Below are 26,265 nucleotides of genomic sequence, written 5' to 3' on the forward strand. Positions count from 1 at the left end.
GTTGCAAAACCTTGGACTAGGGAAGGGTTCGAGCTCCGTCAAGATTCCGTGACATTAACCTCTATACTAATAGAAATATGTACTATCATCGCACACAAATGGTTTTTAGCAACAGACTTAATTTCTGAATGCCGCAAATCAAATCACTCAAAAAGTTGAGCGAGAAAGTCATTTGAGAGGTAAATGGAAAGAATTCTCTAAATGAAAACGTTCATGCATAAAAATTTGCATAAAAAACACGTTTACTACGGCTGCTTCAAACTTCGTTGGAGAGTAATGACACACCAATACAACTAATACAATTGCGACAAACTTTGTTTGAGAATAATTCAAAATGATTGAAACAAACTGAAAATTGGGTTACTATTTATCCTGTTTTTGAGGACGAGAAGTCAAATAGGACAGACGGAAAATCAGTCTTGCCAAAACTCTCATAAAAAGATCTTAGGAATAGTTGAATTGCTACAAACATTTTTTGAGAAGAATTATTAACTGAGGCGACATTAACATCCCAAACATCAGATAAAAGTAAAGGGTTGAAACAATATATATTTTTAACTTCCTTCAAACAACGCAAAAACTGCAAATTTGTTTGCACATTCAATTCATTTCAGAAAGTGTTGAATATCCATTAAAAAAAACAAATGTCGAAAAGTAAATTTTTCAGGCTGAATAATTTTAAAAAGACAAGTAAATTTTCAGAAAAATTAAGTCGAGTAAAAAGGTCAAAGCAATACTAGTCATATTGGCTGACATTTCACTCTCTGAACATATTTTGAGCAGTTTGATGACACGTGGCTCAATCTCTTAGCATCTTAAAAGCCACTGAACATCGAAGGCAACTGCATCCTGGTTTAATGTCATCGAATTTTGTCAGAAGTCAAATGGTCGGACAAAAATTGGAAAACGTCGGGCAAATTGCTCTCGAACTTTCGTCAAGGCTAGAGAAAAATTTATGGTGCAAAAACCTTGGCTTAGGGATGGGTTCGACCTCTGTCAAGATTCCGTGACATTAACCTCTATAATACTGGAAATATGTACTATGATCACACACAAACGGTTTTTAGCAACACACTTAATTTCTGAAAGCCGCAATTCAAATAACTCAAAAAGTCGAGCAAGAAAGTCATTCGGGAAGTAAATGGAAAAAATGCTCAAATTAAAACATTCATGCAAATAATTTGCATAAAAAAGACACGGTTACTACGGCTGCTTCCAAGTTCGTTGGAGAGCAATTCCACATAAATACGACTAATACAATTGAGACAAACTTTGTTTGAGAGTAATTCAAAACGATTGAAACAAACTGGAAATTAGGTTTTAGATTTTCAAGGATGACTCAACTTAGCCGGAATAAATGCGAAAGAAAGATTTCCGTGCCGTTTGACAGATAGAAATAAGCTTAAAAAAATTTATCAACGACGCTCATGAAATTATGTAAAAAACATTCTGCGATTAAAAAAAGCTTGTTGAAATTAGTTAAGCAGAAGCCTTTTCATTAGGTATTTCTATTACACATGAGTTCCTTTGACCTTAAACTAATTCAAATTAAATTAAAGTTTTAAAGTGGAAAAGTCAATTTATTGAGTGAGATAAGTCACGTATGATCAAAATCAAATCAAGCAATAAAAAAACTTTGGCCTAAAAGAGTACGAAATACCGTCACGCGCGCAAATGCCATTAGTGATAGGAAGTTATTCAAAAAATTTGACTTCAGCTGTGCCGTGTTAAATTTAAAACAAAAAAGCATCAAACGAATACAAAAACATAGCAGGACAAGTCTTGAAATAAAATCCAAAGCATTGAAAGAAAAAACTTAGGGATTACTGTACCTCACCAGCAACCTGACTTTAAGAAACTGAAGGACTAAAAGAAACAAAACAAAAAAGCCTTGCTCAAACTCTTGAAGCTTTCACCCTGAAGGCCAAATTTGATCCACTTAATTATACCCATTAAACCACCCACAAGCCTTGAAATAGGTTTATTGGCCAAAAAATGAAAGTAACAAAATTTAAAGACAATTTCTCAATACTAAAATGTTCAAAACCACTTTTTTTCTGGAGACCGTTCAGTCATCTATTTGCAGGACATAAAAAATATTCTTTGGCCCGTAAAGATCGATAAACTTGAAAAATCACTAAAATCTTTAATAATTTGAAATCAATTGCAGATTTCAATGAAATGTTACAAAAATTTGTGATATTAATTTCTTCAGAATCATTTTATTGTCTCCAGAGGCCATACAGTATCCCAATTCCAAGCCTCAAACATTTTTATTGGTTCATAAAGATAGATACACTAGGAACCAGACAATAATTTTCAGAAAATAGAAAAAGAATTCAAATTTTGACACAAATTTCAAAAATTTGTGATATTAGAAGGTGGAAAACAACTTTCTTGCCACTAAAAACTATGCATTAACCTATTATTACACCCTAGAGGAGGTTTTCTGGCACATTAGGCCGGAAAAACTAAAAAAAGACAGATTTTAGAAAAACTTTTAAAAAAATGCCAAAATTAGTATAACTTTTCGGGTATCTGTTAGCAGTACCAAAAAAATAGCTCAGAAAATGGTTATAAAAAGTAACTAAATCTAGCAAAAGACATTTATCAACTTTGAAAATGACAATTCAAGATTAATCAAACAAAAACCTCAAAAGATGAAAACGTGAAATATTGCACCATTTTGGGCTCCAAGACTCGTAAAATTACATTTTAACCTTGAAAAAGCCATCCCAGCCAAATATGGCTCTAGCTAACTTAAACGTTCTTTGACACTTATACCCCAAGCAGAACAATGAGAAAACCAAAAAAGGCAAAAACCAATTATAATTACATCCTTTTTGGGTCAACAACTACAAAACCAATCGTTTTTGTTTCTAAAATCAACAATTCAAATTTCTAAACTAAAACAACCTTTTTCAAAACAGAAAAAAGTTAAGGAACTGAAATTTCAAAGCCAATGTCTTCAAAATTATCAATTGAGCTTCAAATCTAACAGATAAAAGAAACAAGGATGATCGCTAATGTGTGCTGGCACAACTTGTTCCGACCCCGCTTATCCACAATCTTGGCTTACTTGTCAACCAAATGAAGCAACAAAACAATACGTTTAAAAATACATAAGATTTAAACGGCGATGCTTTCTTAAAAGAAATTACAGATGTGTATACGAAAAAAGTTCAGCCCAAACTTATTTATTTCAAAAGAATGACCGCTAAAACGAAAGAAACGAGAAACCTGAAAACAACTAACGCAATTTTGTCATGTAAAAAATTGTTTGTCATGTACCAAACAACAAAAAATGAGATCCAGAAATCAATCTCAATCCCATTTTGAATCTAAATCCCAAACAGTAATGTCTCAGCTAAAATATTCATTATCAACAAGCCTGCGTAACTCCAATTGAACTTTTAAATCTAATCTTCTAAATTAGATTTAAAATTCTCTAATTACACAACGATTGAGTACAAAAGTCAAAACAATCACCTCTGCCCTCAATTACAAATTTAACCTGAGAATGCAAAATCAGATAAAATCAAATAGAGTTCACCGGAGCCAGAATATTAGGAGGTAAGTCATCAGTGGCGAAAGTCAAGTTTGCCTATTAAATTTGTCATATGATTGATTCAATGAAAACGTTATGAAATAAGATAAACCCACAAATGCAAAAAAACAGAAAAGCGCACAGTGCAATTTCAATTTCTGGTTATTATTTAAACAAAAAATTAAAGATGAATTAACGCTATAGAAAAATTCAAAATCCCGTCTTTGGAGAAGAGGAAACGTTAAAAAAGGACTATTAAAAGAACACTTGAACAAAATCGAACTCTTTGATAAAACTGCAACATCAATTTATACTTCTAGAAAGTGCCACAACTGAACTCCAAAGCACTTGAATAACGCCATATCAGTGCGAGCTTGTGAAAGATCAACAAAACTGCTCAAAAACAAAAATTTTTGGTATGCAACCACAAATTGAAACGCGTAACTAACTTGAAAGATGCTTAATCGGATGGATGATGTGACCTGTTATTTTCTCAGAAATCAACCGATTGCGTAGCCGAAACTTGATCAAGCGACAAATAAAAACGAGTTATGCAAATTTTGTTCTCCTCGGCAAAATCCTTGACGGCCGAAAATTACCTGAACTCCAACTTCTCCAATATTATCAAACACGCGCACATAAAACACATTTTTTTAGTAATTTCAATGCAAAATCCACAAAACTTAAAAGGTTTCAGCTTCGCTAAAATTTTCAAATGTCAAGGAAATATCAACTACCTATTAATGTAAAACTGACAAATAACACAAAACTGGCAGATAACAAAAAAATCTATATAAACTTAAATCAAGATACCAAACTCAAAAAACGAAAAAAATGAAGCTGAAGTTATGCCGACGTGTTTCAGAAGGACGCAACAAGGATTTCTTGATAAGTAGATTAATATATAACTCGACAAAAACAATAGCAAGGCCCCCAATTTTTCTAAATTTTTGAAACGAAGTTTAAAAACAAATAGATATCAATTGGACACATTTAGACGTTTCACCTTTACCTCTTTAGAAAATGAATTGGACTTGTCATCAATCACCATAAAAGATTACACAAGCATAAGTGAAAATTATTATTAAATTTTACGAAATGGCGTCAATTAAATCTCAACGTAGCAAAATGTACAAAACTGTCAAAAAGTATCAAATGAAAACAGAATTTAGATTCACATATGCTTTAATATTTAACTAGGAAGACTTAATTAATGAAACAAGTGCTAGATAAAAAACGGTCAGAAATGGATCTCACCCCTTTTTTTAAAACAATTAGTGTCACAGTCATAAATACTATTAGTTTTCAACTCAAACCGTTAATAAGGCTGATTGTTCACACTATAACAAACATACCCGGCAGATTGCCGGAAAATAGCCGCCGTTGATTCCAATAAGCATGATTGGGATTGAAATAACAGAATATATTGAAAAAGATTTTTGTACAAAAATATTTTTTAAGTCCGATTTATTTTGATGGCATTTCGTAGTTGAACATACTTCTGTTTCTTAGAGAGAGGCTACAGGGGCTACTATCAACACCAATAAGCATTAGAGGTGGTAACTAAGACTTATAGGAACGACGTTCAAATAGCGGGCATCTAAAATTGGGCTTTATGGGTTTATCCCGTTTCTCTGACTTCAATTTTTATACTGACTCTGTTCATTTTGAATTGCTTTGCTGAGCAACTGATGTTCAAATTCACTTCTAGCAGAATGAGAGAAGAGAGAAACTAGCCTAGAGAAGTCAAAAAGATTTCACGCAAAATGTTGAAAAGGCGGCAAAATGAGGTAAAGCGAAACATTTTTTTATTCGACGAAGTAAAAAAACATAGCAGGACAAGTCCTGACGTACAATTCAAAGAATTTTCATTGACTAAACAAAAAAACTAGACCTAGAATGGAATATCAGTGAATTGAGAAAACCATTTACAAAAATCAGATAAAAAAACAAAAAAAAAACAAAAAAATCAATGTCAAAATGCCGCATGTGAACAAAAAAAACTACTGTCGAGAAATTAAAATTTAATTCAAACAAAAAACTAGGCCTAGAAAGAGCTGTGAATGGATTGGGAAAACCATTTAGAAAAAAATCCGATCCAAAAAATCGAAAAAACCGTAAAAATCAGAGTGAAATTGCCGCATGTGAACAAAAAATCACTACCGAGAATCCGAATTTTTGTTCAAACACCGTTTTCTCACTCTACTTTAAAATTAGAGCGAAAAAAATTCACGCCGCAAAACCACTCGCTTTTTCGCGCCACTTCCTGTTTCGGCGTGACCAAAATCACTACTCCAATTTGACTTCAAAAATCATGAAAAACCATGAACAGATCTTAAAAAAAAAAAAAGACAGCGCCCCAATACAATTCAAATTCTTTGAATTGTAAAAAAAAATAGGAGCGCTATAATAGCCGGCTGAGAAGATGAGGGCGGCTATTAATCAATGAAACTTTCCATTACTAATACTGTCTTAAAAAACTGAAATTCGATGAGACTTTTCGTTACACATACTGCCATAAAAAACCAGTAATTACAGACAAAAGTCAAAAAGTGAAAAAAATTTTACGAAAACAGATAGTTTTAAAGTAATCAATATCATCAAACGTTAACTGAAAAAATCTATAGGCTCATTCAGAAGTTGTCACAAATTCAAAGACTCTGTAAGGCACGAGACTCATTAAAAAATAAAAGAACAAAAAATTGGCGAATTTTATTAAAACACGTAGCATCAAAGTTCATCGAAAGATCATTAGTTGCTCAGAGACCAATTCAGACGCCGCAAAGTAACGAGAAAAAAAACAAAAACAAGTCTTTGATGCACGTGAAAAATAGCTCTAAATACAAAAAATAGATTGAAATCCAAATATGTATCCTAAAACACCACGATGAGGCCAAAAATAGTCTGGTTATCGCTTCACGGCTACTAAAACGCCGAATGTTGACAAAAGTGACATTAATGAGCCAAAGTTACAAAATTGACCAAAAAAAATCATAAATGTGAACAAAATTTCTGAAAAGTCAAATGTTCACAATAATTTTAAACCTCGAAAACTCCAGGCAGGACTTTCTTTTCTCTTTTTCTAGTGACATTAATAGAGCAAATGGTGCCTCCCCCACCCACTAAAAGTGGAATCGAAATAACTAGAACACAAACCAACAGCAGCTTTGCACTAGGCACTAATGTGTAATTGCTTAAAAACACGAACTCATAATACCGAACTAATAAAAAATAATAAAAATAAATCCCCTAGCTTCAGACAAAAGGCTCAAACGACAAGCGGGCAAATTAATTCTGAGGGATTGTTAGATAATTTTTATGGGTGCGAAAATTCCTACCACGAGGGGTTCGAACCGCTGCACTCCGGGGTAATTGACCATTGCATCATCTCGACTATCAGGTCCTTATGCTAGCATATCTTATATACTAAAATTCAAAATTGCAAAAAAATCACAAGCAGATAAATAGAAAACAGAGACATAAATTCGTTGAGCTCTGAAAAAAAAAACATTGAATACCCGAGCTAAACTCTTCCCAAATATCAAAAGCAAAAAATAGACAAAACAGGACCATTTTTTCTAACAAATAATTTGGCATACAAAAACAACTCGGAGTCAATTAAATCAACTGGTGATATGAATTATAAGAAACAACAACTGTTGTCATTTAAGTTGCCATAGATAAACAGGACAAATTTCGATAAACATAACCGACTATAGTTGGGCGAATTGCTCTCAAACGACGGGCGGTCAGGTTGGTTTCGTCAATAGCTAGCTTTAGCTTAATTAAGGGGCGTGAGGTGAGTGCAGCGGGGCTGCACTGGGGAGGGGGGGATTGATGGAGGCTGCAACGGTGGGGATCTTGGCTGCACTGGGACACGTCTTTACGGCCTGAACGATGTGCAGGGCTCGGGATTGGGGGGGGGGGGGTTGAAGAGAGGGGGCTGATGTGGGAGAGGGCTCCAAAGGAGTTTCTGTGAATCGCATGCTTGGAAATTAGCGAGCTGAAAGGCTCTAAGAGAAGTTAATACCCTCTGAGCGCTACCTGTTTTTGAGGACGAAAAGTCAAATTGGTCAGACTAAAAATTGGTCAAGCGAAAAATTGCTGAAAAATAGAAACTACTAATAAATAAAAAACTAATATAACTGATACAGACTTCGAATCAAAAACCGCACAATTTCAATAACAGCGTAAAAATTGCGTTCAAAACCCAATTTCTGTTCACGTTCAATATAAACAAAATAAAAAAAATGAAGTGCTGGAAAATTGAGTACAGTTGACAATTCCACTAACTTTTATATAAAAACTATAAAACTGTACACCAAAAAAGCATAAAACATTGTCTATATAGTTGAGAAGAGTTGCGAACAAAGAATATAGTTGAGAATAGAAACGAAACAATCTTACAAGTTAAGAAACCGAGAGAACTGAAGAGGAAAAACTATTGGTGAATATACCAATTTTTTGCCAATTTAGAAAACGAAAGCACGAAAAAAGATACAAAAGCTAGGGTTAGTAAACATAGATGGCTTATATTTTGATTTCAGATGAAATGTCGACCAACCATCAAATGTTAACAATTTAGTAAAATAAAATCGCATTCTCAAATGAATTGAAATAGTTGAGCAGACCAGAATATATTTTAAATAGACACACAAAAGAATACATTTTTACTTGTTTATAAACAAAATCTATCAGATTGATTCTTTTTCTTCCTAGAAGGAGGCATTAAAACAAATACTTATCGCTCCGCTATCAACTGAGAGGAGAGTGTAACTAACTTTTAATGGGTCCCGAACCCCCCAACCTCCCTGAAGATAATCTGAGACGTTAACCACTTATCAATGTTGACTTCGCTATCTACCCGCTTAGAATCGCTTTAATTTAGCAACACTTAATTTCGGAATGCGAGCGATCCAAATTATTATAGCGAGCGATAGAAAAAACTACAAAAATCTCTCCGAGAGCGAAAAAACACAAAAAAACTGTTCAAGAAAAATCTTCACACAAAAACGACACATCTTTACAATAACTTCTTCAAACTTCGTTAAGAGTAGTTAAAAACAATTATGTTAAAAAATAAATCACTCAGCTGTTGCTTTCTCAACTATTGCTAAAATTTACTAAATTTAAAACGGATAGAGAAACCCAGTGTTGAAACCTGTTGAAATCCAAAAGAACAGCGGGCGGGCATTAAAAAATTGCCCCACAGGTGTAAGGTCATTGCCTAAGGGGTTTCAACAGCTTTGCTTAAACCTTAATTTCCAACCACGATATAAATCAATCCAATTTAAAACTCAATTTCGGCCGTCTTTGTATCAAAATTTTAGCAGCAAATTGCTAGCAATTAGGTTCAACTGCTTTAAGCTCCGAATAAGAGCAATTCAACACGGATAAATCAAAAGGTCAAATTAAAACAACGATATGCAAGCTTTTCTATAATGCTAGATTATCCTTTATACAGGACCAGTTTTCAAAGTTGCAAGGTTAGGTGACAATAGAAGTTACTTGGAAATTTTGATTTAAATCTCGAACCACTAGGCATTTATCGATCATTGCCAGATTTTCTCAGAGAGTTCATCAGAGTCACGTAACCCATACATGAAAGTCATTTGAAACTCTGTTGTACGAAAACTTGCCATGAGACAGACAGGACTAAACAATTGATACAAACGTCGTTTGTGAGCAATTAAAACTGCTTTGTGAAAGTTAACTGCTTTCAAACAAAATTTTTAGAAAAACCAAAAAATGGCTTTTATAAAACATCTGAAACAAAATGGAAAAAACTTATACTGAATATACTGTATTTGTTTGAGCATTAAATTGTTTATAGAGGTCTAATAAAATTGTTTGAGCAATTAAATAGTTCTATAATACACTAACATCAATAAAATTATGTCACTAACGTATACTCGAAAACCCTATTCAGAAATATTTGGTTTTATCCAAATCCAAGAAATTGAAGTGGAAATGTCGCACAAGAACAAAAAAATTGACAGGAAAAAGATTTATGCTTCTCTAGTCTTCTCGGCCCCTCGAAATAGTCTTTGAACCAAAATCTCTTTATTCTCTCTCTCTCTCCCTTTATTATCTGTTCGGCAGATTGAATTACAACACCTTGTTCCAGGTGCGGCATTTACTGTGAGAAGTGAGGTCATCTATCTAAAAAATTATCACCATAACTCTTCGAGTTGTAAAAACCAGTCCTCTTCGAGAACTACTTTAAAAGCACGCCACTCCTCTTTGGGTAAAAAGAAAAATGAGGAATCAATCTCTGTAACTATTAAAAACAGCACATAAAACAAAACCTTACCCTTGGAACGGCCATCTAAAGAAACCATTACAAACTACCACCTTGTTTTTTTTAAAATGTGAAATCATTGAGAAATACTGAATCATGTCATTTACAAAATCACGACATCTAGGCCAAATGCATCAACTAGACTGAATTCTGTTTGACAAACCAACTTCCGACAAAAAAGAAATATACTATTAATTACTTCTGTTGGAAATTAATGAAATAATTAAATAATTGATAGCCTCACAGCTATTCAAAATCAACACAAAATTATAGTTAAATGGAGAGCGAAAAAATCAGTACATAAAATTTCAGCTCTGCGTGAAATCAAAAAATTTGCCCCAGGGTTGAAAAAATTCCCCGAGCTGAAATCTTTTTAAAGCAGAAAATTTTGTTAAACAAACCATCGTCGAAATCGGGGATATGGTTGTTCCAGCGAGGTTTGTCGTTATTGGATGTTGAAATGGATTTCTCAAGACAGTTTTCAGATTCGATGGAATCGCCTGGTGAACGACATTGGACCAGCTGTCTTTGTCCCAATAGGGAATCACGACTTAGTCGACAAAGAGCGCATCTTTCTCGAAAATTTTCAGATTCCGTGTCTCCGTCTTCATCCTCTGAAGGCAGTTTTAGTGAGACTAGCTTTAGCTTAATTGAGGGGCGTGAGGTGAGTGCAGCGGGGCTGCACTTGGGGGGGATTGATGGAGGCTGCAACGGTGGGGATCTTGGCTGCACTGGGCCACGTCTTTACGGCCTGAACGGTGTGCAGGGCTCGGGATTGGGGGGGGGGGGGTTGAAGAGAGGGGGCTGATGTGGGAGAGGGCTCCAAAGGAGTTTCTGTGAATCGCATGCTTGGAAATTAGCGAGCTGAAAGGCTCTAAGAGAAGTTAATACCCTCTGTGCGCTACCTGTTTTTGTGGACGAAAAGTCAAATTGGTCAGACTAAAAACTGGTCAAGCGAAAAATTGCTGAAAAATAGAAACTACTATAAAATAAAAACTAATATAACTGATACAGAATTCGAATCAAAAACCGCGCAATTTCAATAACAGCGTAAACATTGCGTTCAAAACCCAATTTCTGTTCACGTTCAATATAAACAAAATAAAAAATATGAAGTGGTGGAAAATTGAGTACAGTTGATAATTCCACTAACTTTTATATAAAAACTATAAAACTGTACACCAAAAAAGCATAAAACATTGTCTATATAGTTGGGAAGAGTTGCGAACAAAGTATTTTGCCAATTTAGAAAACGAAAGCACGAAAAAAGATACAACCACGATATAAATCAATCCAATTTAAAACTCAATTTCGGCCGTCTTTGTATCAAAATTTTAGCAGCAAATTGCTAGCAATTAGGTTCAACTGCTTTAAGCTCCGAATAAGAGCAATTCAACACGGATAAATCATAAGGTCAAATTAAAACAACGATATGCAAGCTTTTCTATAATGCTAGATTATCCTTTATACAGGACCAGTTTTCAAATTTGCAAGGTTAGGTGACAATAGAAGTTACTTGGAAATTTTGAATTAAATCTCGAACCACTAGGCATTTATCGATCATTGCCAGATTTTCTCAGAGAGTTCATCAGAGTCACGTAACCCATACATGAAAGTCATTTGAAAAGAGGTCAGACGGAAACTCTGTTGTACGAAAACTTGCCATGAGACAGACAGGACTAAATAATTGATACAAACGTCGTTTGTGAGCAATTAAAACTGCTTTGTGAAAGTTAACTGCTTTCAAACAAAATTTTTAGAAAAACCAAAAAATGGCTTTTATAAAACATCTGAAACAAAATGGAAAAAACTTATACTGAATATACTGTATTTGTTTGAGCATTAAATTGTTTATAGAGGTCTAATAAAATTGTTTGAGCAATTAAATAGTTCTATAATACACTAACATCAATAAAATTATGTCACTAACGTATACTCGAAAACCCTATTCAGAAATATTTGGTTTTATCCAAATCCAAGAAATTGAAGTGGAAATGTCGCACAAGAACAAAAAAATTGACAGGAAAAAGATTTATGCTTCTCTAGTCTTCTCGGCCCCTCGAAATAGTCTTTGAACCAAAATCTCTTTATTCTCTCTCTCTCTCCCTTTATTATCTGTTCGGCAGATTGAATTACAACACCTTGTTCCAGGTGCGGCATTTACTGTGAGAAGTGAGGTCATCTATCTAAAAAATTATCACCATAACTCTTCGAGTTGTAAAAACCAGTCCTCTTCGAGAACTACTTTAAAAGCACGCCACTCCTCTTTGGGTAAAAAGAAAAATGAGGAATCAATCTCTGTAACTATTAAAAACAGCACATAAAACAAAACCTTACCCTTGGAACGGCCATCTAAAGAAACCATTACAAACTACCACCTTGTTTTTTTTAAAATGTGAAATCATTGAGAAATACTGAATCATGTCATTTACAAAATCACGACATCTAGGCCAAATGCATCAACTAGACTGAATTCTGTTTGACAAACCAACTTCCGACAAAAAAGAAATATACTATTAATTACTTCTGTTGGAAATTAATGAAATAATTAAATAATTGATAGCCTCACAGCTATTCAAAATCAACACAAAATTATAGTTAAATGGAGAGCGAAAAAATCAGTACATAAAATTTCAGCTCTGCGTGAAATCAAAAAATTTGCCCCAGGGTTGAAAAAATTCCCCGAGCTGAAATCTTTTTAAAGCAGAAAATTTTGTTAAACAAACCATCGTCGAAATCGGGGATATGGTTGTTCCAGCGAGGTTTGTTGTTATTGGATGTTAAAATGGATTTCTCAAGACAGTTTTCAGATTTGATGGAATCGCCTCCATGCTTGCTTTTCTGCTTCTTTATGACGTGATTGTTGGGTGAACGACATTGGACCAGCTGTCCTTGTCCCAATAGGGAATCACGACTTAGTCGACAAAGAGCGCATCTTTCTCGCAAATTTACAGATTCCGTGTCTCCGTCTTCATCCTCTGAAGGCAGCATGCCACCTGAAAACAGCATGTTTTGCAATAATTCATTAACAAGGAGCGCATAAGTCTCTTTAACGTACATTTGTCCTCTACTCTTGTATTCAGTCATTTTATCAAGGCATTTAACAAGGACTAAAGTTCAGAGGGTAGTGAACGGATTGCCTCATTTTGGTTAACGTGAGCATTTTGAGAAACCAGTGCCCTCTCAAAAATTAGTGAAATTTTAAAAGACCCCATACAAGGGTAGAGGGTAAACTTAGTACCGACATGTTTAAGTTCGAATTCTCTAATCTTAAGGTCTTCGACTCGATCGATGAGTTGTGTTTTAAATACCAAATCGAGTATATTGAAATCAGATTGACATTGACTAGGGTGGCTAAGTTCAGTCACAAAATCAATGCATTATCAAGGATTGTTACTTGAAGCAGATCATGCCCTAGTTAAGGTTCAATTCGTTAACGACCAGCAGCTTGCAGACGAACCCAGCTGCACACATCTCTTGACGTAGCACTACACAGACCTGAGCTACCACATGGAGCTGCCTCTCTTTCGTCCAAGTACGAGGAGACGAGGATCAGTAAATTTCAGGAGACAAACACATCATTTCCCACAGATTCTGCATTGAGATCGAGAACTCAGAAAGCAATGGCAACAATGCCATTTTTTAAATTGAGGCATTTTTGGGTCACCAGGCAGAACACCACTCAAATTGCGATGAGATTAACAAATGTTTGAAACAGATTTAAACTCTACAAAGATCGTGAGATCACTTCCAATTGTTCTTTCGATTAAGGATTTACAAATACCAAACTGCCATACAGCTGAAAGCCACCACTTCTTGCAGAAGTAACGACTGCAATCAGAAAAAACGAATGCCGTTGGGCAACTGCACAAGGTTTTTAGGTTACGTGATTGAGATGAGGTCACGGGGAAAATCTGCCATTAATTGAGAAGCGTTATTAGCCCTCAAAGTTTTGTCGTACCATCAGTCCATATTTCAAAAACTCAATCCCTCAATGGTTCGAAAAACTGCCATGAAGACGCATGGAAGTCATGGCCCTTAAGGCCGGGATGCCAACGAATGGCGAAGGCTTCTGACGTTCGTTAAGGCGTCCTCTGCTAATCTAGCAATACTCATAGGAACTTCTCATTTAAATTTCCTTCTTCCGTATAATTCATGTTGGTTGACAACTCTTGATAAATTCCCCGGTATACGAACGATAGGAACTGGGGAAGCCCTAAGAGGAACGCTTTCAGAAGAAAGCAGTGAAATGGATCATGGGAAACAAAGGAGTGAATTATATCAGTCAATTTCGGCTGCTCAACATTCTCCCCTTGCCTATGTTTCTCCAAGTGAACGACCTACTTCTAGTTGCGAAAGTCATGCACTAGGTCGTCTCCAAGTGAACGACCTACTTCTAGTTGCGAGTCATGCATGAAAGCTCGCACTGCATCGAACTACCTGACCTCACCGGCGCCAAAGGACGCACAAAGGAAGTCTTTCGGCTACAAAAAACAAGAACGGAAAAAGCTAGAAGCGAATTCACCTTCCAAAACTGCAGACTCGTAAACCGATTAGAGAAAAATGTTGAATTCAGTAGACCTTACGGACTCAAAAAGAGACTGCTCAGCCTAATGTGGGAGTTTGTCAATAAACGATTTTATGATAAGAACGTCTGCACTTGGCAAACCTTTTGCGACTGCCAGGCATGAAGAAAAAATTGGACTCTATTTTAACAACTGACGACTGGGCATAAATCAGACCTGCAGCAATCCCACTGCGAATCCCCAACAACAACAACAACAACATAAGGCAAATTAATCGAAGAACAATTGTCAAGTGTCTTGAAACCGGTCTCAACAACTTAGGGTGATCAACAACTATTTATATGTCAAAAAAGAGCACATGACATTCATTCATTGAGAGCTGCTTTTAATAACACGAGATTTGAAAGCGATATTGTTTATCGACGCAAAAACGCCTTCAACAGTCTTAAATGTGATCTCGCCTTAAGGAACATCGAGACAAAATATCCTTTTCTCTAGCATTTTATGTGCAACTCATATCGTGATACATCAAAAATGTTTATCAAAAAAACAGGCAATACTATTTCAGGAAGGTACAGCCCAAAGTGCCCGAAATCTTTGTACGCAAAATCTTTGTACGCAATTTCCATTATCCTTTTGATTGAACAGCCGGACAATTGCTTTACAGTTCCGAATTTGTTTTTTAACGATGGTAACGCTCTTGATAATTTGAAAACCTGTGAATCATGGAACAAAAAAAACATGGTCCTGCTTCCGTTTGGTATCTAACCAAGTGTCATGTCGCTACCCAAGAGCATCTTTTGGAAAAAAAAACAAAACAGATTTGATGAAGTGGAAAAAAGGGACAGTTGTAGAGTGCTTGCGAGTGTAATCGATAGGATAAGAAAGCAGATAAGAAAGTTGTGAAGAGAACACTAATACAGCGGATTCGTTTTTAAAAATGCTGTCCTTTCATGCCAATTATTCACATGAAACTTTTTAAAAATCGTTTTCTTTATTGATTCAGCAAAAATAAACATTCTCAGTTCTTTCTAGTTGTTAAAAGAGCCAATCAAATTTGAGCTATTACCTATTCTAGCAGAGAATCCTGCCTACCAACAAAAGTACTGGAATATCGTTTCGATGCCAATAATGGAGTGTTGCCTGAACGTCCCTTAGTCTGAAGATCCTTTTAAAGAATGCGAACAATAAGTTCAACTGTCAAGCCAGCAGCCGAGCTGAGTTGAAATTATTATTCGAAAAACTGAGAAGGAGCTTGACATCTAATCAAAAACTTAAAAATAAGAGCGAGAAAAAACAAATAGATTCGTGTTCTCGGAAAAAGAGCATCAAGCTGATTGAACGCTATTCGATTGAAATGATGTGACTTTGACCTAACCAGAACCGAATTTCGTGATGGCAGTGCCCTTAGCTATTTTTGAAAAACAGTAAAGATGCCATCCTTCTTCGCAAGTAGTGAAAACTTCATTTTGGCCGATGCCCTCCACTGTCCGAACGGACCATACACCCACATAAGAAGTAAAGAAATTCAAATTTTCTCTGCAAATTGAGTAATTTGAGCATAAATTCCATAGTGAAGTTCAGATAGAACATCACCCTGGGCCATTGCATGAGGAAACCGTTGATTTTAAATGAACAACAACTGATGTATATGCTACATTAGATATCAAGAACATCAGACTTCGGGAATCCAGTTTCAACAAGACATAATTTATTGTAAAAATTGTCAAATCGCTAGCAAACAATCGTCCTGAAAGCAGAAGTGAATCCTTGAAGCATCATTATTCTACTAAAAAGGACAAAGATGAACCAGGGGTAATTGATGTTGAGAAATCAACAATTTGTCCACGTGTCTCCGCATGTACTGGTAGATCTGCCCCCTATCTTTGCAAACGTTGAACCTACTGTTATTGAAGCTGATTGCGAGAGAAGATGACAGCTACTCTAACATTTTAACTTATCTATGATCAAAGGCCAGTTTCCTAATGCGTTCCATCCTCTGCTTTTGACGCTCAAAGATGCATAAATTGATGATGCTTCAATGGGCGCTGATGTTGAATGAAGCGGGTTGTTGGTTTATTTCAATTCAATTAAATTTTTGTGTACTATTCCCGACTGTCTTTTGTTTTATTTTTTTTAGCTTATTTTGGCGTATAATAAATTTTTTTGATAGATTTGAAATATACAAAATGCTATATGAAGTCAAAATGCTGAGAAGGCACTGGACAGCTAATATTCACTCAATGACAAATATATATGAGTCAAACTAAGAGCCTCCTTTCCACATCAGCAGCTCCACTGTTAAAACATCATCTGTTTCGCGCTCTTGTTTCAGCGCTTTTGAAGTTGATGGGCCAGCTCCAACAGTGGATTCGACAAGAATTGCACAAAACTCAGTTGTCATATCCGTTATCCTTGCAACCGCTGAAAACGAATTTCGATCTCGATATCATAACAGACCTCACTTAATTTTTTTCGCGAAGAAACCTCGAAGTTCAACATGTCTCAAAAAAGGGTATCCGACTTTCGGACAGTGGAGGACCAGTTGTGGATTAATGGGACATTAGGGGATCGCGGTTTGTTTTTGGGTTTCGGAATGAAACCACTTATATATTTGGAAAAAAATTTCCTCAGGCCGTCAGGATTTTGAAATTGTTGATATTGTGGAATTTGTTTCGCTTGAGCGTGTAAAAACGAAGCCATGTTGACATCTTTTGATGCGAGGTTTGAAGTAATCGAATCAAGCACAATAGTTTTATGCATATTTATGTCGCCAAAGAAAAAATAGAAGCAGGCTGCATTTATGCTAAGAAGGAATACTCTTTGTTTGTTTCTATCCTTGCCTAATTGTTCTGCCGAGTTTATTAAATCTTCTCCAGTTTCAACCAGGTGGCTGTTTGATTCTCGTTTTTACCAAGCTTTATTCCTATAGTAGTTATAGCTCAGAAATTAGTGTCATCTCAGGGGCGCTTCGAGAAACCCTTGTTTTCGTGTTTCAACCCCTATTAGATATTACACAGCCCGCATTTACATACAGTTCTCCACGTTTATTTTTTAAAATGGGTGTTTATTTTAAGAGAATGCCAATAGAGGACACTCAATCTTTTTTTGGTTGATAATTTTGTTATTAACGAAGGAAGTCTCGAAAAGATAATGTGAAGCAATTGGTTTCCATCCAGCAAGTTTTTGCAAGCCTTCTTTAAAATTTATTTTAATATTTTTGTTCTTTCTCATGCGCTTTTTCTGGTCTTATCAATTTCTTGATTTTCGCAATTTAGCTTGAGGTCAAATTTTGTTTTAAGTAATACATATAAAAGCAGTAGGTCGCGCTTTTTGACAAGAAAATATAAGGGCCACAGTTTTAAAGCTATTAGCTAACACGCACGAACAAAATAAATAAAGTCATTAGAAGACTAATCAGCTCAATCCTCGTAGTGAAAAGCTGACAACCTAACTACGAAAACTGAGAAAAAGGTCAATATCAGTTGGCATCAAAAAGAAAATAGGGAATTATGATTAAGTGGAAAGTATAAATTGTCGATGCAACCAATTATTGGATGTTTTTTCATGAATCTCTTAACACATCAGGAGATTTGGACAAAAGAAATGTATCCAATTGATCTTCCTTTATTGTTAAAAAAAACAAACATGTGCATAGTTTTTTGGCCAATAGATAGAATATATAAGTAGTTCAAAAATTGTTCCAAAAACATAACCTCAAAGATAACATCAGATAGTACGGAGGATACAAATTATATATATCTTGAAATTTTGAAAGCTCTGGAAAAAAGATTATGATTTGTTTGGCGAGTTAGATGCAGATAAATTTTCCTATATAGAATTTGAATTGCGCATAATTTCAAAAACTCGTGGTTATCTTAACACATCTTCAAGGGTTGGACAGGATAGTTAAAAATAGTGTAAATTTGGTAAATATTTTTAACTGAGTGTGCATCAACATTAAATAAACCTGACGATGACACGAATTGCCAAAAAAATACATTTTTGATCATATCGTTTTCATTTGAAAATTTGGTTTCCTCTGCAGCTATTTTTTAGTACTTGCAACTATACGAAGACAGTATCAACAAATTGGTTTTCTTTTACAGCGTTTTAATTTTCTCCATGTGCTGCATGTTTGAAAGTCATGCTGCAGAACACTAAGATAGTATCGGTACAACATAACCCGCGTAGAAAAGCAATTTACTCTTTAATAAGGCATGGCTAGACATGCATCAGTTTAATTTGTGAAAAGTTTTGGATGCTATCGAAAGTAAAGGAATGACTGCTTTTGTTGTTCCATTGAAGATATTTGAAAACAACCAAATCCAGTTCCCGCGAACAATAAACCTGTTCTAGCTGCTCTTTTTCAAAGAGGCTTTTTGCTCGCATTTGAACGACAAAAGCCTTTTTTGATGAAACTCGTGTGACTGCACGAGTTTTTAATTAAATCCTCGCTCCATTTTGAGCCTTTTTTGGTTTACACAAATCAATTTGAAGTCACCTGCGAAATCAGAGTTCTAACTGACAGCAGTTTCTGAAGGAATATCATTTATGAAGAAAAGGGAGAACACAGGACTTAAAAATGACCATTGTGGATCATGGCTAAATACTTCTTGTTTTTGGACAAGGCTCAGTTACTCCTGATGGATTTGTTTTCCATAAATTTTAAAAAGCTATCTCCAATTTCAAATAGCTGTAGTTTTTCGAATACATTGCTCTAAGGTTTGTTAGGCTTGCTGAGGCTTGTAAAACGCCTAAGTAGACGACTGACAATTTTTTGTTATCGGATAATCAAGTTTTGCCCATAAAGTGCCTAGAAAAAGTAGTAACTGAATTGCAGTGGGTCTCCTTTGTCTAAATCCAACTAGCACAAGAAGTTTTTGGGCCCGTAGCTGTTGACATTGGCTTTGATACTCTCCTTATGCACTTGCATGGTTTGACTTAGTTTCCGGAGATTAGGGCAAATGTTTTTAGTAAAAATTTTTGAAAAAAAGTCAGGAGGGGTTAGCCCAACATCTTGGCGCAATTTCAGATGATTGTAATTGACAAACTAAAAGTGTCTTTTCATTTTTTCAGGTCTATTTTTATTGACTGCTATCTCTCTAATAATTTGTCAAAATTTTTTCCAATATTTAGTTTGCTTTTGTTTTTGAGCTGTTCAATAGTTTTTTTTTACTGTTGCAGACACTTTTGAAAATTGAAATGAAAATGTGCTTTCTCGCTGTTTCCCTTCTAAGAATTATATTTCTAAAAATTGCTCTTGCTGGCAGTGTTCTTGTATAAAATTGAGACATTTGTAATATAAAAAAGTCTTGCTCGCAAAAAGTTTGTAGCCAAAAATATTTGGATCGGTGTCAAGCTGTATCGTATTTTGTTTTTCCAGCTTGTTCACATTAAAGAGGATACTACGATTCATGGTCCTTCAAAACTTAACCAACTTTGATGTTTTTATTGACCCAAGAGGGCAGCGCAGCTCAATGTCTAGAACGTGGCGGCTGATATTGTGTCTAACCCATGTTTTCATTGGTTGAATAAGCACCAAAATAAATAAAAAAGTAAGGTTTCAAAATTGATTTTCTATAGCTTGGTTTACTTGTTTCCTGTCAGTTCTTCTGAAAGCAAATGTAGGGAACGTGAATGAGTTTTCGACTACTGATCTACCCAAGAGCATCTTTTGAAAAAAAAACAAAACAGATTTGATGAAGTGGAAAAAAGGGACAGTTGTAGAGTGCTTGAGAGTGTAATAGATAGGATAAAAAAGCAGATAAGAAAATTGTGAAGAGAACACTAATACAGCGGAATCGTTCTTAAAAATTCTGGCCTTTTATGCCTAATCTTCACATGAAACTTCTTACAAATCGTTTTCTTCATTGATTCAGCAATAATTAACATTCTCAGTTCTTTCATCAACTACTAGAGTTGTTAATAGAGCCAATCAAATATGAGCTTTTACCTTATCTAGCAGAGAATCCTGCCTACCAACAAAAGTACGGTATCTTTTCAATGCCGATGATGGAAGGTGGCCTGAACGTCTCTTAGTCTGAAGATCGTTTTAAAGGATGCGAACACAAAGTTCAACTGTCAAGTCTCTTTTGCCTCCCTCTGCCCGAAGCCGAGCTGCATCAAAATTAATATTCAAAAAAAACTGAGAAGGAGTTTGACATCTAATCATTAAACTTAAAAATAAGAGCGAGAAAAAATAAATAGATTCGTGTTCTCGGAAAAAGAGCATCAAGTTGATTGAACGCTATTCGATTGAAATGATATGACTTCGACCTAACCAGAACCGAATTTCGTGATGGCAGTGCCCTTAGCTATTTTTGAAAAACAGTAAAGATGCCATCCTTCTTCGCAAGTGGTGAAAACTTCATTTTGGCCAATGCCCTCCACTGTCCGAAAGGACCATACACCCACAGAAGAAATAAAGAAATTCAAATTTTCTCTGCAAATTGAGTAATTTGAGCATAATGTCCATAGTGAAGTTCAGATAGAACATCACCCTGGGCCATTGCATGAGGAAACCGTTGATTTTAAATGAACAACAACTGATGTATATGCTACATTAGATATCAAGAACATCAGACTTCGGGAATCCAGTTTCAACAAGACATAATTTATTGTAAAAATTGTCAAATCGCTAGCAAACAATCGTCCTGAAAGCAGAAGTGAATCCTTGAAGCATCATTATTCTACTAAAAAGGACAAAGATGAACCAGAGGTAATTGATGTTGAGAAAGCAACAATTTGTCCACGTGTCTCCACATGCACTGGTAGATCTGTCCCTATCTTTGAAAACGTTGAAACCACTGTTATTGAAGCTGATTGCGAGAGAAGATGACAGCTACTCTAACATTATAACTTGTTTATGATCAAAGGCTAGGTTCCTAATGCGTCCCATCCTCTGCCTTCAAGGCTCAAAGATGCCTAAATTGATGATGCTTCAATGTGCGCTGTGGTTGAATGAAGGAGGTTGTTGGTTTATTTAATCTCAATTAGCTTTTGTGTTATATTCCCGACTGTCTTTTGTTTTATGTTTTTTTAGCATATTTTGGCGTATAATAACGTTTTATTGATAGATTTGAACTATACGAAATGCTTTATGAATTCAAAATGCTGAGAAGGCACTGGACAGCTAATATTCACCCAATGGCAAATATATATGAGTCAAACTAAGAGCCTCTTTTCCACAACAGCAGCTCCACTGTTAAAACATCATCTGTTTTGCGCTCTTGTTTCAGAGCTTTTGAAGTTGATGGGCCAGCTCCACCAGTGGAAGCGACAAGAACTGCATAAAAATCAGTTGTCATAAACGTTATCCTTGCAACCGCTGAAAACGAATTTCGATCTCGATATCATAACAGACCTCACTTAACTTTTTTCGCAAAGAAACCTCGAAGTTCATCATGTCTCAAAAAAGTGTATCCGACTTTCGGACAGTGGAGGACCAGTTGTAGACTAATGGGACATTAAGGGATCGCGGTTTTTTTGGGTTTCGGAATGAAACCACTTATTTATTGCGAAAAAAAATTTCCTCAGGCCATAAGGATTTTGAAATTGTAGATATATTGGAAGTTGTTTCGCTTTAGCGTTTAAAAACGAAGCCATTTTTACATATTTTGATGCGCGGTTTGGAGTAATCGAATCAAGCACAATAGTTTCATGCATGGTTATATCGCCAAAGAAGAAAATAGAAGCAAGCTGCATTTATGATAAGAAAGAACACTCTTTGTTTTTTCTATCCTTGCCTAATTGTTCTGCCGAGTTTATTAAATCTTCTCCAGTTTCAACCAGGTCGCTGTTTGATTCTCATTTTTACCAAGGGTTGTTCTCATAGTAGTTGTAGCTCAAATATTAGTGTCATCTCAGGGGCGCTTCGAGAAACCCTTATTTTCGTGTTTCAACCACTATTAAATATTTCAAGGGAAATTATTTCAAGAGAATTCCAATAGAGGACACTCATGTTTTTTGGTTGATAATTTTGTTATTAACGAAGGAAGTTTCGAAAAGATAATGCAAAGGAATTGTTCTCCATCCAGCAAGTTTTTGAAAGTCTCCTTTAAAATATATTTTAATATTTTTGTTCTTTCCCATGCGCTTTGTCTGGTCTTATCAATGTCCTGATTTTCGCAATTCAGTTTGAGGTCAAATTTTGTTTTAAGTAATTCTTATAAAAGCAGTAGGTTGTGCTTTTTGACAAGAAAGTTTAAGGGCCACAGTTTTAAAGCTATTGACTAACATGCACGAACATAATAAATAAAATCATTAGAATATCAATGAGCTCCATCCTCGTAGTGAAAAGCTGACAACCTAACTACGAAAACTGTGAAAAAGGTCAATATCATTTGGCAGCAAAGAGAAAATAGGGAATCATAAATAAGTGGAAAAAATTATTAGAAGAAAAGGATTTGGGCTTGCAACCAGACGGATTTCACAGACTTGCTGAAATAAAAAAATCTGTACTCCATTTTGGCTTGTTCTGTTCATAATCGGTGGTAGTTACAAGAACCTGCATTAATTTCTGTCTTCTTCCAGAAATTACCAGTTGCAAATACTGAGAGCAACTCAGGAGATGCCAGAAACAGTTTAGAACCTGTCACATTGTAGGGAAACAAGCTACCAGTAACCCCCGATTTTAAAAGTCTAGAAATCAACGAACCCATAGAGCTGAAGAATCAGATGACTCTTTAAGAACTGTACGCCTGTGACGATGTTCCGGAGCTTTGGAGGTCTCCTTAGAAGACTTTCATTAGACGAGCCCCAACGTACATTTGCTTCATGCGTAATAACAAAGGGTATACACAATCAGACGGCTTAACCATGCGCACTCCGTCAGCCGTTATTTCGGCAAAATTGTAGAATACGTCTTTTAAAAAATGCTTGCAGAAACTGGGTGGAGGAAAGAAACGCAAAAAACTTAGCTTGAAAAAAATTTGCACTTTTTGTACCCGACGTGTTATGTTCCTAGGAAAAGTGCAAACCATGTAAAATCTGGTTTCACGCAAAATGCCTAGGAAACACTGATGCAGAACAAAAAGACATGCAGGAAATTGTATCGACCTGTTTTTATTGCGTTAAAAAAGTACAACTGAGGATACATATAATTTGAGATTTTCCAAAAGGTAAGTAGATGATTGCGCGCTGTAAAATAAATTGTGATAAAAAACCTAGTGTGCAAATTGACATCACTAAAACCTACCATTCACTCTAAAGAGACCCAACGTGAACGGAAACTTAGCCTTCCTAGATCTGAAGAAAAACGTATAAACGTAAACGAACAATTAAAAGTTAGGTATCATTAGTAACAACAATCTACTGAAACCGGAATATATTTAAATGTCTTTAGCTGTTAACAGTTTCAACATCAGCAAAACCTGATTCAAAAGACTGCATAGAATTTTCGATGCAACCAATTATTGGAAGTTTCTTGATTAATCTCTTAACACATCGGGAGATTTGGACAAAAGAAGAGTATTCAATTGATCTTCCTTTATTGTTTAAAAAACAAACATGTGGATAATACGAGGTTTTTGGTCCAATAGATAGGAAAAAATCAGAAACTTTTCAAATAGAACAAACAATGAGGGTTTTTTTTAACTCTTTTAATTAACAAGCAAAATAACGGAATGCTTGCCTACCCTGCAAATTGTTTTTTCTATCCTTGCCTAATTGTTCTGCCGAGTTTATTAAATCTTCTCCAGTTTCAACCAGGTCGCTGTTTGATTCTCATTTTTACCAAGAGTTGTTCTCATAGTTGTTGTAGCTCAAATATTAGTGTCGTCTCAGGGGCGCTTCGAGAAACCCTTATTTTCGTGTTTCAACCACTATTAAATATTTCAAGGGAAATTATTTCAAGAGAATTCCAATAGAGGACACTCATGTTTTTTGGTTGATAATTTTGTTATTAACGAAGGAAGTTTCGAAAAGATAATGCAAAGGAATTGTTCTCCATCCAGCAAGTTTTTGCAAGTCTCCTTTAAAATATATTTTAATATTTTTGTTCTTTCCCATGCGCTTTGTCTGGTCTTATCAATGTCCTGATTTTCGCAATTCAGTTTGAGGTCAAATTTTGTTTTAAGTAATGCTTATAAAAGCAGTAGGTTGTGTTTTTTGACAAGAAAGTATAAGGGCCACAGTTTTAAAGCTATTAACTAACATGCACGAACATAATAAATAAAATCATTAGAATATCAATCAGCTCCATCCTCGTAGTGAAAAGCTGACAACCTAACTACGAAAACTGTGAAAAAGGTCAATATCATTTGGCAGCAAAGAGAAAATAGGGAATCATAAATAAGTGGAAAAAATTATTAGAAGAAAAGGATTTGGGCTTGCAACCAGACGGATTTCACAGACTTGCTGAAATAAAAAAAATCTGTACTCCATTTTGGCTTGTTCTGTTCATAATCGGTGGTAGTTACAAGAACCTGCATTAATTTCTGTCTTCTTCCAGAAATTACCAGTTGCAAAAACTGAGAGCAACTCAGGAGATGCCAGAAGCAGTTTAGAACCTGTCACATTGTAGGGAAACAAGCTACCAGTAACCCCCGATTTTAAAAGTCTAGAAATCAACGAACCCATAGAGCTGAAGAATCAGATGACTCTTTAAGAACTGTACGCCTGTGACGATGTTCCGGAGCTTTGCAGGTCTCCTTAGAAGACTTTCATTAGACGAGCCCCAACGTACATTTGCTTCATGCGTAATAACAAAGGGTATACACAATCAGACGGCTTAACCATGCGCACTCCGTCAGCCGTTATTTCGGCAAAATTGTAGAATACGTCTTTTAAAAAATGCTTGCAGAAACTGGGTGGAGGAAAGAAACGCAAAAAACTTAGCTTGAAAAAAATTTGCACTTTTTATACCCGACGTGTTATGTTCCTAGGAAAAGTGCAAACCATGTAAAATCTGGTTTCACGCAAAATGCCAAGGAAACACTGATGCAGAACAAAAAAACATGCAGGAAATTGTATCGACCTGTTTTTATTGCGTTAAAAAAGTACAACTGAGGATACATATAATTTGAGATTTTCCAAAAGGTAAGTAGATGATTGCGCGCTGTAAAATAAATTGTGATAAAAAACCTAGTGTGCAAATTGACATCACTAAAACCTACCATTCACTCTAAAGAGACCCAACGTGAACGGAAACTTAGCCTTCCTAGATCTGAAGAAAAACGTATAAACGTAAACGAACAATTAAAAGTTAGGTATCATTAGTAACAACAATCTACTGAAACCGGAATATATTTAAATGTCTTTAGCTGTTAACAGTTTCAACATCAGCAAAACCTGATTCAAAAGACTGCATAGAATTTTCGATGCAACCAATTATTGGAAGTTTCTTGATGAATCTCTTAACACATCGGGAGATTTGGACAAAAGAAGAGTATTCAATTGATCTTCCTTTATTGTTTAAAAAACAAACATGTGGATAATACGAGGTTTTTCGTCCAATAGATAGGAAAAAATCAGAAACTTTTCAAATAGAACAAACAATGAGGGTTTTTTTAACTCTTTTAATTAACGAGCAAAATAACGGAATGCTTGCCTACCCTGCAAATTGTTTTGACAGGAATTTGAAATGTCATCTGATATATGTTAAGTATATAAGTAGTTCAAAAATTGTTCCAAAAACATAACCTCAAAGATAACATCAGATAGTACGGAGGATACAAATTATACATATCTTGAAATTTTGAAAGCTCTGGAAAAAAGATTATGATTTGTTTGGCGAGTTAGATGCAGATAAATTTTCCTATATAGAATTTGAATTGCGCATAATTTCAAAAACTCGTGGTTATCTTAACACATCTTCAAGGGTTGGACAGGTTAGTAAAAAACAGTGTAAATAATTTAAACTGAGTGTGCATCAACATTAAGTAAACCTG

At 35.3% G+C, this 26,265-nt stretch overlaps 1 protein-coding gene across 1 annotated transcript in view; it reads right to left on the reverse strand.

Moving 5' to 3' along the window:
* Positions 1-12,840, reverse strand: part of LOC142335370 (uncharacterized) — a 52,757-nt gene extending 39,917 nt beyond the window's left edge. Inside the window, exon 1 of the mRNA XM_075383835.1 lies at positions 12,575-12,840. Within this exon, the coding sequence (XP_075239950.1) occupies positions 12,575-12,839 (265 nt within the window). The 5' untranslated portion in view covers position 12,840. The remainder of the gene's footprint in view (positions 1-12,574) is intronic.
* Between the last annotated feature and the right edge of the window lie 13,425 nt (positions 12,841-26,265).

Source organism: Convolutriloba macropyga, chromosome 1, assembly GCF_964194025.1.
Source record: "Convolutriloba macropyga chromosome 1, txConMacr16.3, whole genome shotgun sequence".
In the NCBI taxonomy this organism is placed as follows: domain Eukaryota; kingdom Metazoa; phylum Xenacoelomorpha; order Acoela; family Convolutidae; genus Convolutriloba; species Convolutriloba macropyga.